Source organism: Phocoena phocoena, chromosome 4 (genome assembly GCF_963924675.1).
Source record: "Phocoena phocoena chromosome 4, mPhoPho1.1, whole genome shotgun sequence".
Lineage (NCBI taxonomy): Eukaryota > Metazoa > Chordata > Mammalia > Artiodactyla > Phocoenidae > Phocoena > Phocoena phocoena.
This window is the reverse complement of record NC_089222.1, coordinates 30479221-30491005: the sequence shown is the minus strand read 5'-3', so window position 1 is coordinate 30491005 and position 11785 is coordinate 30479221. Positions and strand designations below refer to the sequence as shown.

The window sequence follows — 11785 nt, the reverse complement described above, 5'->3', positions numbered from 1 at the left end:
TTGAAAAATTGAAGGTGTTCTTTCTTATTAACAGAATGCATAAGAAGCATTAATGCATGATTATTAATGCTAATGTAGAGAACATAATTTATAAAAAACAGAAGGTGTACTTTGGAATATGTTTTATTTTTATTATATTGGCACATGAAATGATGAAGCCACATGGTGAAAGTCTGGTTCTGGAGAAAGTGAAGGTTCTCATTTCCTTCCCGTGACCCACTGTATATCACCTTTCAAAATACTCAAAATAATACTTTGTGCTGGGTTCTAACTTAACTTGGTTAAACTTTCACCTAAGGCTATTTGTTGAGATACTGTTGAGAGTAAATAAAAGCAAAAAGAAATAACATAGGACTTAAGTGAACAAGAGAGGACCTATTCAGGTGATGTGGAAACCACATTTAGGGATAAGCAAAGATTGACTTTCTAGTGAAAGGCACGGGAAGAATTAACTGGCTTATTCCAAACAGAGGGCAGTTCTTTAGGAAGTATGCTTGAGGATATACTTGACAATAACTTCGACAGCTAGCATGGTCTCTTTACAAGTTGACTTTATCTGAGATTCTGGAAGGAGAAAACTAAATTTGCCTTTATCTCGGAGCTCAAAGGCAAATGTGTGTTTGATGCCCAGGTTGTAAGCCCAGTCTAAAGAAGAACCTGATGTCGGGTCTGCAAAACATAAGGAATAAATATTTAATTAGAAACAAATGTTAATGTTTTTCTTGAAATGGAAATTCACTGGTGTAAAATTAGCAATAAAAATAATTTCATGTACAGTTAATTGCAGTAAGGAATGGGGGTAGTGGTCTGCATAGTATAGTGTCGAGTAAAAAATAATCATGGCTTTGGAATCCATCACACGTTTTAAATATGTGCTGCATTTTCAAAATTACATTTTTTTTTTTTTTTTTTTTTTTTTTTTGTGGTACGTGGGCCTCTCACTGCTGTGGCCTCTCCCATTGCGGAGCACAGGCTCCGGACGCGCAGGCTCAGCGGCCATGGCTCACGGGCTCAGCCACTCCGCGGCACGTGGGATCCTCCCGGACCGGGGCACGAACCCGCGTCCCCTGCATCGGCAGGCGGACTCGCAACCACTGCACCACCAGGGAAGCCCTCAAAATTACATTTTGCGTGGATCATTTTGAGTCTAAATTGAGTTTGTCTTCTGGGTGCACATTGTCGTAGATGGAGGTGGTCTGAGTAAGTGCAAGCAGTTGAGGAGACCAGCTGAGGAGGGGTCACTGGTCACTGAAAACCACCAAGGAAAACTACACATACAAGCTATGCAAAGTTACATTCTTTCTAGTAGTTCAGGTCTCTTTCCATTCATGTTGCTAGGATAAACTATTTTGTAGTTAAAAGACCAAGAAAGTTTAAATCAATTATTTTAAGGATATATTTAATCCCCTAATCCAACTTTTCCATGTCAATTTTTGTGAAATTTTACTAAGAATGTTATTTGTTAAAAAGACTGAGAATATAAACATCTAGAGGTTATATACATATAAGGTTTATACAACATACCTTACATACAGTGTATGTACATACTGTAAAAGCATTTATGTATATTTTGATTTACATAATTGAAAAACTAATTTTTTTGTACATAAAATTACTTATGTTTTAGGAAAAGTAATGAGTTTGATACAAACATTTTAGATTTGAAAGATAAAAATTCAAAGCTGTGATGAAGAGAGAGAGAAGGAATATTTTGGTAGAGAGAGACAGGGTTGGCTTTCAAATTATTCAACAAATATTTATTAAAACCTTTCATATGTGCAGTGCACTTTACTTGGCACTGTGCAGGGTGGGTGGTGCAAGGGTACAAAGATGAAGAAGATGCTACTGGTGTCTTTGGAACTTACAGTTGGGAGAGAAGTCAACTATGCAAATCAACAGAGATAGGGCAGAATATAAAAGTACCGTAGGAAAGGTACAGTATCTTGTGAAGATTTAAAGGAAGAAAGCAATTATGCTTGGTGAAGAGGATGGCATTTCATGCTCAATACCTGCTCACATACCACCTTCATGATGGAGGTTGTATTTGGGGAGAGCCTTGAAGAAAGGCTAGTATTTTTCCAGATGGAGATTGAAGAAAAGCATTCTGGCCAGTGAACTACAAAGATGGAAAGCATGGAGGCATTTTTAGGGACCAGTGAGATATAGTTGGACTGGAAAATGGGGCAGTAAGAGTTTGTGGGCAAAGCTCAGAAAACCTACTAAAAAAGGAAAGATGTTTTGTTTGGCAGCACAGGAGAGAGACCAGTTAGGAGGTATTGTGAAGTGAAAGCCTGAACTAGTGTAGAGTCACCACACTGGGGAGAGAATAGGTGGGACTCTATGTAAGAAACGTTGGAATGGAAGAGTCACAGAATTTGATGAAAATGATTGAGATTTCAATCTGGGAAAAAGTTTCAATCTTGGAAAAAATCCACATGTTATTAACAGAAACAGGAACTCAGAGAGAGTAGTGATGGGGAAAAGAAAGGGTAAAGGAAGGAAGAAAAAAGATGTTTAGCATCATTCAGGCAGGGGATGGGTGCTTCCTGCTAGGGATCTGGGGACTGGCGGCAGAACATTGCAGAGCTGTTTGGGCTGGAGCAGTCAGATGAGTACGGTCAGATGTCCAGCCTTGGCAGAATGGAAGAGTCATGTCCAGCCCTGGGATAGAAGGCAGGGGGGACTCCATGGGCGGGGCTTGTGCAGGGTCCTTGAGGCAATAGTTGGTCTCTGTGTGCCTTTTCCCCTTAGTCCTGTGCACAACACCTACCAAATACACAGTGTTCGACGCAGAAGGATATGTGAAGCCTGGGTCCTGCATTGAAACGTGAGTTTGGAGGGTGGGGAGGCTGGTGAAAGCCAGGGGTCGCTGCCACCTTTCTCTGATTTACTGTGCCATGGAGGAAGGAGCCTGGGAAAATGGATTTGAAAATTATTGGCAGAAGCATCATAGGTGAAACTGCCTTGCACACATTCAGGATTATTATGTCTTCTTGGTGGATTGATCCTTTTATCATTAATGTTCCTGTTTGTTTCTGGTAAATTTCTTTGTTATGAAATTTACTTTATCTGATGTTTAATATAGCCACTCCTACTTTGATTAATGTTTGCATGGTGTATCTTTTTCCCAGCCTTTCAATTTCAACCTGTGTTATATGTGAAGTGAGTTTCTTGTAGCCAGTGTATTGTTGAATCATATTTTTCTTAATCCACTCTGCCAATATCTGTCTTTTAATTAATATATTTAGATAAATTATTGATATACCTTAAATCTGCCATCTTACTATCTGATTTTTGTTTGTTCCCTCTGTTTTTCATTCCTCCATTTCTCTTTTATTGCCTTATTGTTGGTTACATGAACATTTTTAGGATTCCATTTTGATTTATTTATAATAATGTTTTTGAGTATATCAGTTTGTTTAGTTTTCTTAGTGGTTGCTCTATGTATTATAATATACATACATGACTTATCACAGTCTACTGGTATCAGTGTTTTATCATGTCAAGTAAGATACAGAAATCTTACTTGCATTTAGATTTTTTTCCCCTTCCCACTTTTTTTTTTTTTTTTTTTTTTGCGGTACGCGGGCCTCTCACTGTTGTGGCCTCTCCTGTTGCGGAGCACAGGCTCCGGACGCGCAGGCCCAGTGGCCATGGCTCACAGGCCCAGCCCCTCCACGGCATGTGGGATCTTCCCGGACCGGGGCATGAATCCGTGTGTCTTGAATCGGCAGGCGGACTCTCAACCACTGTGCCACGAGGGAAGCCCCCCCCTTCCCACTTTTAAAATACAGTTGTTTTGATTACTTCGCTACATATATTAAACGTCACATCAGACGGAATTATACTTTTTGATTCAATCATCATGAGGAGAAAGATAGTCTATTTATCCTTCATTCATCCACCCATCCATTCATTATTCATTCATTCATTCCCTAATCTATTGTTTTTCCTTCCTTTCCACAGTTTCAAGCCTCTGTTACCATGTCTTTCTTATTTGGAGAGCTTTCCTTATCCATCTTTAAAGGGTAGGTCTGTAGGTGACAGATTCTCTTAGTTTTCCTTTGTCTGAGAATATCTTTATTTCCTCTTCATTTCTGAAGGATATTTTTTGCTGAATGTAGAATTAATGATTGATAGTTCGTTTAGCACTTGAAAAATATTATCCCTTCCTTTTGGCCTTCCACATTTTCAAATGAGAAATCTGCTGTCATTTGAATTGTTTTGCCCCTTCTAGATTGTTTCTCTCTCGTTGCTTTCAAGAGTTTTTACTTTGTCTTTAGTTTTCAGAACTTTAATTATGGTGTGGCTTGATGTGAGTTTCTTTGAACTTATTCTGTTTGTGGTTCACTTGGTTTCTTGAATATGTTGGTTTATGTCTTTAGGAAATTTGGGTAATTTCAGTCTTTATTTCTTCAAATTTTTTTTCCAGCACTATTCTCTTTCTCCTCTCCTTCTGAGACTTTGATGATATGAATGTTTGATCATTTGTTATTATGCCACAGGTCCCTTAGGCTTTGTTTATATATTTTTTCAATTTGTTTTCTCTCTTCAGACTGGATAAGTTCTATTGTTCTATCTTCAAGTTAACTGATTCTTCCCTCCATCATATTCATTCTGCTATTGATCCTCTCCAGTGAGTTTTTAAAATTTAAGTACTGTGTTTTTCAGTTCTATAATTTCCATTTGCTTCCTTTTGATACCTTGCATTTCTTTTTTTTTTTTTTTTTTTGTGGTAAGTGGGCCTCTCACTGTTGTGGCCTCTCCCGTTGCGGAGCACAGGCTCCGGACGCGCAGTCTCAGCAGCCATGGCTCACGGGCCCAGCCGCTCTGCGGCATGTGGGATCCTCCCAGACCGGGGCACGAACCCATGTCCCCTGCATCGGCAGGCGGACTCTCAACCACTGCGCCACCAGGGAAGCCCAGTCCCTTGCATTTCTTTGATGAGATTTTCTGTGTTATTATTTGTTTCAAGGCTATCTGTAATTGCTTGTTGAAGCATTTTTATGATGACGATTTTGGAATTTTGGAATTCTTGTCAGATAATTCCAACACCTAAATCATCTCAGTGTTGGCATCTGTCAATGTCTTTTCTCATTCGAGCTGTGCCTTTCTTTACTTTTGGCATAAGTGATTTTTGATTGTATCCTAGACACTTTGGCTATTATGTTAAATCTTAAATTTTAACGGAAATCTACTTTAGCAGGCAGTCACCCTGTTTAGGTTTAGCATGCAGGCCCTGGTCTTCTTTAGTGACTTCTGGTTCCAGTGTCAATGTAGTTTTCAGAGCCTTTGCATTGCTGTTTTCGTCTAGTTGGTTCCCGTGGTGCTGCTGGGCTCCCACTGATCCCTGCAGGTAACCGCTGTATGGGTGAAAGGTGATTTCCTAGCTGGGCCACCCCGGCGCCTCTAGGTGGCAAATGCAGGCTCCAGCCTGTGAGGATAGTGAGTACTTCCCTGATGAGGAAAGAAGCAGAAGGAAGAGGAGGGGCCCGAAGAGACAACCTTGTGGAATATCTGCGTGATACCTATTTTTGGGAAAATATCTGCTTTTAGAGGCAGTCAGCAGAGAGGAAGTGGAAAAGAAGGAGGAGGAGGCAAACCAGGTGAGTCTGGTGTCAAGGAAGCCAAGGGAATGGCAAGAAGAAGGTATATCAACAAGGGCCAATGTTGCAGGGAGTTTGTGGAGCATGTGAGCTGAGATAAATATTCTGGCTTCAGTGATCAAGATGGCTGCCATTTTTAGCAAGAGTTGAGTTTAAGTTCATTAGTAAAAAAGAACATAAGAGGTCTGTAGCAGTGGAGGTAGGATAAATAGGAATTGTGTCTTGCATGATGGTTTAAAGTGTGCTAGACATTTCAATAAATGTGGCCAGTTTCTAGCTGTACCAGCCCTCCATTTGCAGTTAAGTAAACTGCTGTAATTTCAAAGAGTTAAAGAATATTGATATTTCATTTTGAAAAATTTACTTTATGAGAAATTTCTCATTAAGATTAATAGTGGTGATTGAGAATTTATGTCATTTGTGATTTTTCATAATTGATGTTATTGAGTGTAATACATTTTCTTTTATGATACCACTTTCTATATCTTTAAAACCTTAAATTTACAAACAAAAACTATCTTAAGACATAAAATAAATACAACATTGAAAGACTTTTACTTGTAAGAATATATTATTAAACAACTTAATTTGTTGAACATGCTGCTTACCCTTTTGTTTATCTCCATCTATACCCACTAAAATATGTGTATATATTTATAGAATGTAATAACAATCACTTGCTAAATACCAGACACCCTTCTAAGTGCTTTATGTACGCTAACTCATTTCATTAATTCTTATCACAACCTTATGATTTAAGTACCAATTGCTGTTTTACAGAAGAGCAAATCTTGGCACAGAGAGATGAAGCAATTTACTCAAAGACAACATAGCTAGATGTGTAAAATAGATAGGTGACAAGGATATACTGTATAGCACAGGGAATTGTAGCCATTATCTTATAATAGCCTAAAATAAACTATAATCTGCAAAAATACCGAATCACGATGTTGTACACCTGAAACTAATATAATACTGTAAATCAACTACACATCAATTAAAAAAAAAAGATACATAGCTAGTAAGTGGTTGAGTCAGGAATCAAACCCAAGCTGTATGTCTTCAGAGTTTGCGTGACTAACCATTGTACTGTATTACCTACCATATATGTCAATCTATAGTCCTGTCAATAAAAAGTCTTAATTGAGTTCTACAAGATAATTTTTTTTGTTGTTAACATTTTCTTAAAATGTTGACAATGAGAAAAAAATTTCCTACTCCTTTCAAGGCACATTAAGTGCAAGGAACTGACTGTAATACAGTCAAAACAAGTCAAGATAAAACCGAACTGAGCTAACACTCTTGTTTCATCCCAAAGAAATCCATGTAAAGTGACACTGGTGACTTAACTTCTATGTTTTTAAAAAAATATTATTGATAGGCATTGAACATAATAACACACACTTTTATGTCAACAAGAGTGGAAATTCTATTTGAAGCAAGAGCTGAAGCTAGAGATGCATGGGCATGAACTGAAATATTTACTTTGCACTTCTTTGCCCTTAGTATAATTTCAGCTTGAATGTCTTAGGGGATAGATAGTGGGTGTTGAGCTACAAACTCGGGGTCTTGATTTTCTCCTTTTCAAAATGTAGAGTAGTAAAGAGTATAGAAAACAGTACAGAGTTGAGAAACAAGAGCAGCTCTAGCGATTTTGATGCGTGGGGAAGGCAACAAGAAAGGCACTTTGAAATTAACTTTTTTCTTTTTTTACAGCTTTATTGGAGTACAATTGCTTTACAATGATGTGTTAGTTTCTACTTTATAACAAAGTGAATCACTTATACATATACATATGTTCCCATATCTCTTCCCTCTTGCGTCTCCCTCCCTCCCACCCTCCCTATTCCACCCCTCCAGGTGGTCACAAAGCACCGAGCTGATCTCCCTGTGCTATGCGGCTGCTTCCTACTAGCTATCTATTTTACGTTTGGTAGTGTATATATGTCCATGCCACTCTCTCACTTTGTCCCAGCTTACCCTTCCCCCTCTCCATATCCTCAAGTCCATGCTCTAGTAGGTCTGTGTCTTTATTCCTGTCTTACCCCTAGGTTCTTCATGACATTTTCTTTTCTTAAATTCCATATATATGTGTTAGCATACGGTATTTGTCTTTCTCTTTCTGACTTACTTCACTCTGTATGACAGACTCTGGGTCCATCCACCTCATTACAAATAGTTCAGTTTCATTTCTTTTTATGGCTGAGTAATATTCCATTGTATATATGTGCCACATCTTCTTTATCCATTCATCCGATGATGGACATTTAGGTTGTTTCCATCTCCTGGCTATTGTAAGTAGAGCTGCAATAAATATTTTGGTACATGACTCTTTTTGAATTATGGTTTTCTCAGGGTATATGCCCAGTAGTGGGATTGCTGGGTCATATGGTAGTTCTATTTGTAGTTTTTTAAGGAACCTCCATACTGTTCTCCATAGTGGCTGTACCAATTCACATTCCCACCAGCAGTGCAAGAGTGTTCCCTTTTCTCCACACCCTCTCCAGCATTTATTGTTTCTAGATTTTTTGATGATGGCCATTCTGACTTGTGTGAGATGATATCTCATTGTAGTTTTGATTTGCATTTCTCTAATGATTGATGATGTTGAGCATTCTTTCATGTGTTTGTTGGCAATCTGTATATCTTCTTTGGAGAAATGTCTCTTTAGGTCTTCTGCCCATTTTTGGATTGGGTTGTTTGTTTTTTTGTTATTGAGCTGCATGAGCTGCTTGTAAATTTTGGAGATTAATTCTTTTTCAGTTGCTTCATTTGCAAATATTTTCTCCCATTCTGAGGGTTGTCTTTTGGTCTTGATTATGGTTTCCTTTGCTGTGCAAAAGCTTTGAAGTTTCATTAGGTCCCATTTGTTTATTTTTGTTTTTATTTCCATTTCTCTAGGAGGTGGGTCAAAAAGGATCTTGCTGTGATTTATGTCATAGAGTGTTCCTCCTGTTTTCCTCTAAGAGTTTGATAGTTTCTGGCCTTACATTTAGGTCTTTAATCCATTTTGAGCTTATTTTTGTGTATGGTGTTAGGGAGTGATCTAATCTCATACTTTTACATGTACCTGTCCAGTTTTCCCAGCACCACTTATTGAAGAGGCTGTCCTTTCTCCACTGTACATTCCTGCCTCCTTTATCAAAGATAAGGTGACCATATGTGTGTGGGTTTATCTCTGGGCTTTCTATCCTGTTCCATTGATCTGTCTTTCTGTTTTTGTGCCAGTACCATACTGTCTTGATTACTGTAGCTTTGTAGTATAGTCTGAAGTCAGGGAGCCTAATTCCTCCAGCTCCATGACTCATAGATGGATGATATTAATGATACAAGCTACTTGATTCCTATCAATTCAGTGAACTATTCTTGCTAACTGGGAACTTTCTTCAATTATTTCTAAGATGGTAAAGGATTGGCTATGCTGTCAATATGCAAATATAAGTATTTCACAATCTTTCAATATCAATTTTTGTGCCATCTAAATATTGCTGCTTCGTGGCAAAATAGTTGGTATACAATTTGACTGTGGTCTGGAATGCTGATTTTTGACCCTATACTGCCCCTAAGTGGTGAAATCTTTCTGTATCTCAATTTCATAGTCTGTAAATGAGGGATTTAGCTTATATCAGTGGTTCTCAACCCTCGTTTCATCTTAGAATCACTTTGACCACTTAAAAAAATTCAAGTGCCTGGGCCCCACCAGGGACTAATGGAATCTGAATCTCTGGGTATAAGACCTGATCATCTGCATATTTTAAAAGCTCCTCAGATAATGCTAATTGGAAGTCAGGCTTGAGAACCATGAATTAGATAATTTCCTAGGTTTCCTCCTGGGTTCAAGTTTTATGGTTTTAACTTATTTTTTATTTGGTTCAAAGTGCAAACATATTTTTCTGGAGGTCAGAGATCTCTCCACAATTTGGGTTTTAAAAATGCTCCCTCAGTCCTTTTCTTCTGTCTCCATCAAATCAAAGAGAGAAAAATACTGGTAAATGTTAGATGCGTCCCCCAAATCCTGGAACTTGTTAAATGACAATTAGGATATTGGAATGACTAAACTTTAATTGTGGGGTGCTCCTATTTTCTTTTCTTACCAAGTGCTTTGTTACTGCCTGCTTCTTGTGAATGTTTGATTAACATTTAATCAGGTGCTTTATTAAAGCAGTCACTCCTAAAAGTTTTGAACATCTATCAAGCTGCTGTAGCCCCATGTGGAAGAGGCAATTCTTTCTAAATCTGAATTGCTTAAAAAAACTTATAATAAAATAAAAGAGTTAAAAATACTACTACATAGTTGTATAGAATAGTAATTCCTCTTTATCCTCCCATATTGAAAGTGACACATGATAGCATGGAACTATGTTATCTTTAGTGATCTCCTGCTCCCAGTTAGAATGTAACTCTTTGAAAGTAGTCATTGTGTCTTCACTCTTTTCACCTATCTCTCAAAGCTCCAAGTGCTGGGCTATTAGGTGGGTGCTCCATAAATTCTTGCTTATTAAATGATTGTGATTCAGTGCAAATGCATAGCTCTAATATGCTCATAATTTGCATGTATATGCAAATATACATCATGTATATACATGTGCACATGTGTGTGTGTGTGTGTGTGTATATATATATATATATTTATATATATATAGAAAGTGAGAGTAATAATCCTTTGATGCCCTAGCTGCCATTTGCAAAGTTTTCTCCTGTTTGGAACCCTTTGTTCTTTGCTGCCAAGAAAATCTGTGTGTTTTTCCTCCTTACGATGTAGAAATTCCTCTTACATCATATCTGGGTGGCTTATCTGGCCCTGCTATTTCTCAGTATCCACTAAGTAGGCCGCCATTTTAAACTGTTGTCCTAGTCTGTCCTTTGGTCCTTTACTTTGCTTACTTTTGTCCACTTATGTAGCTGGGTATATCACCTGTTTTGAAATCTTGTTGTCATCCACTTGTATGTGGAATGAATCCCTGGCCTGGCTATGTTGCAGCAGATCTATCTGGATGCTGGTGATCGGCTGTGTCACTGTATTTTCTCTTCTGCCCTTTAAAGCACACAACTGGTTGATATGTGATTGCTGATGAATGTTCTCTACGAATGGATTTTTTTTTTTTTTTTTGTGGTACGCGGGCCTCTCACTGCTGTGGCCTCTCCCATTGCGGAGCACAGGCTCCAGGCGCGCAGGCTCAGCGGCCATGGCTCACGGGCCCAGCCGCTTCGCGGCACGTGGGATCTTCCCGCACTGGGGCACGAACCTGTGTCCCCTGCATCGGCAGGTGGACTCCCAACTACTGTACCACTAGGGAAGCCCACTTGTCTGTTTTTTTAAGTCATTTTTCTAATTGCACCAAAGGAACCTCCAGTAAGTAGGCTCTAGAAGTTGTTTGTGATGACTAAAGCATTTTCAAATTCCATAGCAATTGTTGAGGGTGTAGACTTCTAGTTACAGTTTATTTTTTCAGCTTGGATTAGGGAAGTGGTTTATGAGGTATGGCCAGGTAGAGTTATTGAGTGGAATCCACAGATGCACATATTTATTTTTTTAATCCACACATTCTAAAAGTATCATGGAAATAATCAGTTGTATTTGGTGGTGGTGAGTTGTTCCATGAAATGTTTAAAAGTTAGACAGCAGTCTTCATGCTAAAAATGTTGGATATCTTGGCTCTAGAGAGTGATACAGGCTACATCAAGTCTAATTTTGTGGTGGTTTCAATCCACATTCACACCTTTTTGACAAGTCAGGACACCATTTTCTTTGGCCAAGTTTATGAGAATTAATTCTGTTATTGTTCCCTGCCCCATACTAGATATTGTATGATCTGAGAGGAGATCTGAAGTGTAATCCTTGCTTTTGAGGAATTAAATTTTGTTAGGAAGTTAAGGTTTTGTGAGCAGTTTCATTGGAATTTCCTGTAAAGTTTGGCACTAAGAACTTAAACTTGGAAACAGTTTGGAGAAAAGGCGAGTTTTACTAAAGAATTTCCAAACTAAGATCAGTGGGATCTGAGGAGAAACAGTCTCACTTCCCAGGGTCTGAATTAATGGTCTTTGGTGAAAACTAAATGAATTTATTTCTATTGCTTGAAAACATAAATCCCTAGTTATTTTAGCTGCAAAAACCAAATGGGAAAGCAGTATGCGCAGTGGTCAAGATCACGGACTCGGTTTTGTTAAAACCTGGGATT

At 38.4% G+C, this 11785-nt stretch overlaps 1 protein-coding gene across 1 annotated transcript in view; it reads right to left on the bottom strand.

Annotated features, from left to right (window-relative positions):
- Positions 1–481: 481 nt before the first annotated feature.
- The window catches only part of CPA3 (carboxypeptidase A3), a 30852-nt gene continuing 19548 nt past the window's right edge, over positions 482–11785 (bottom strand). The window contains 1 exon segment of the mRNA XM_065876204.1: positions 482–669. Within this exon segment, the coding sequence (XP_065732276.1) occupies positions 482–669 (188 nt within the window).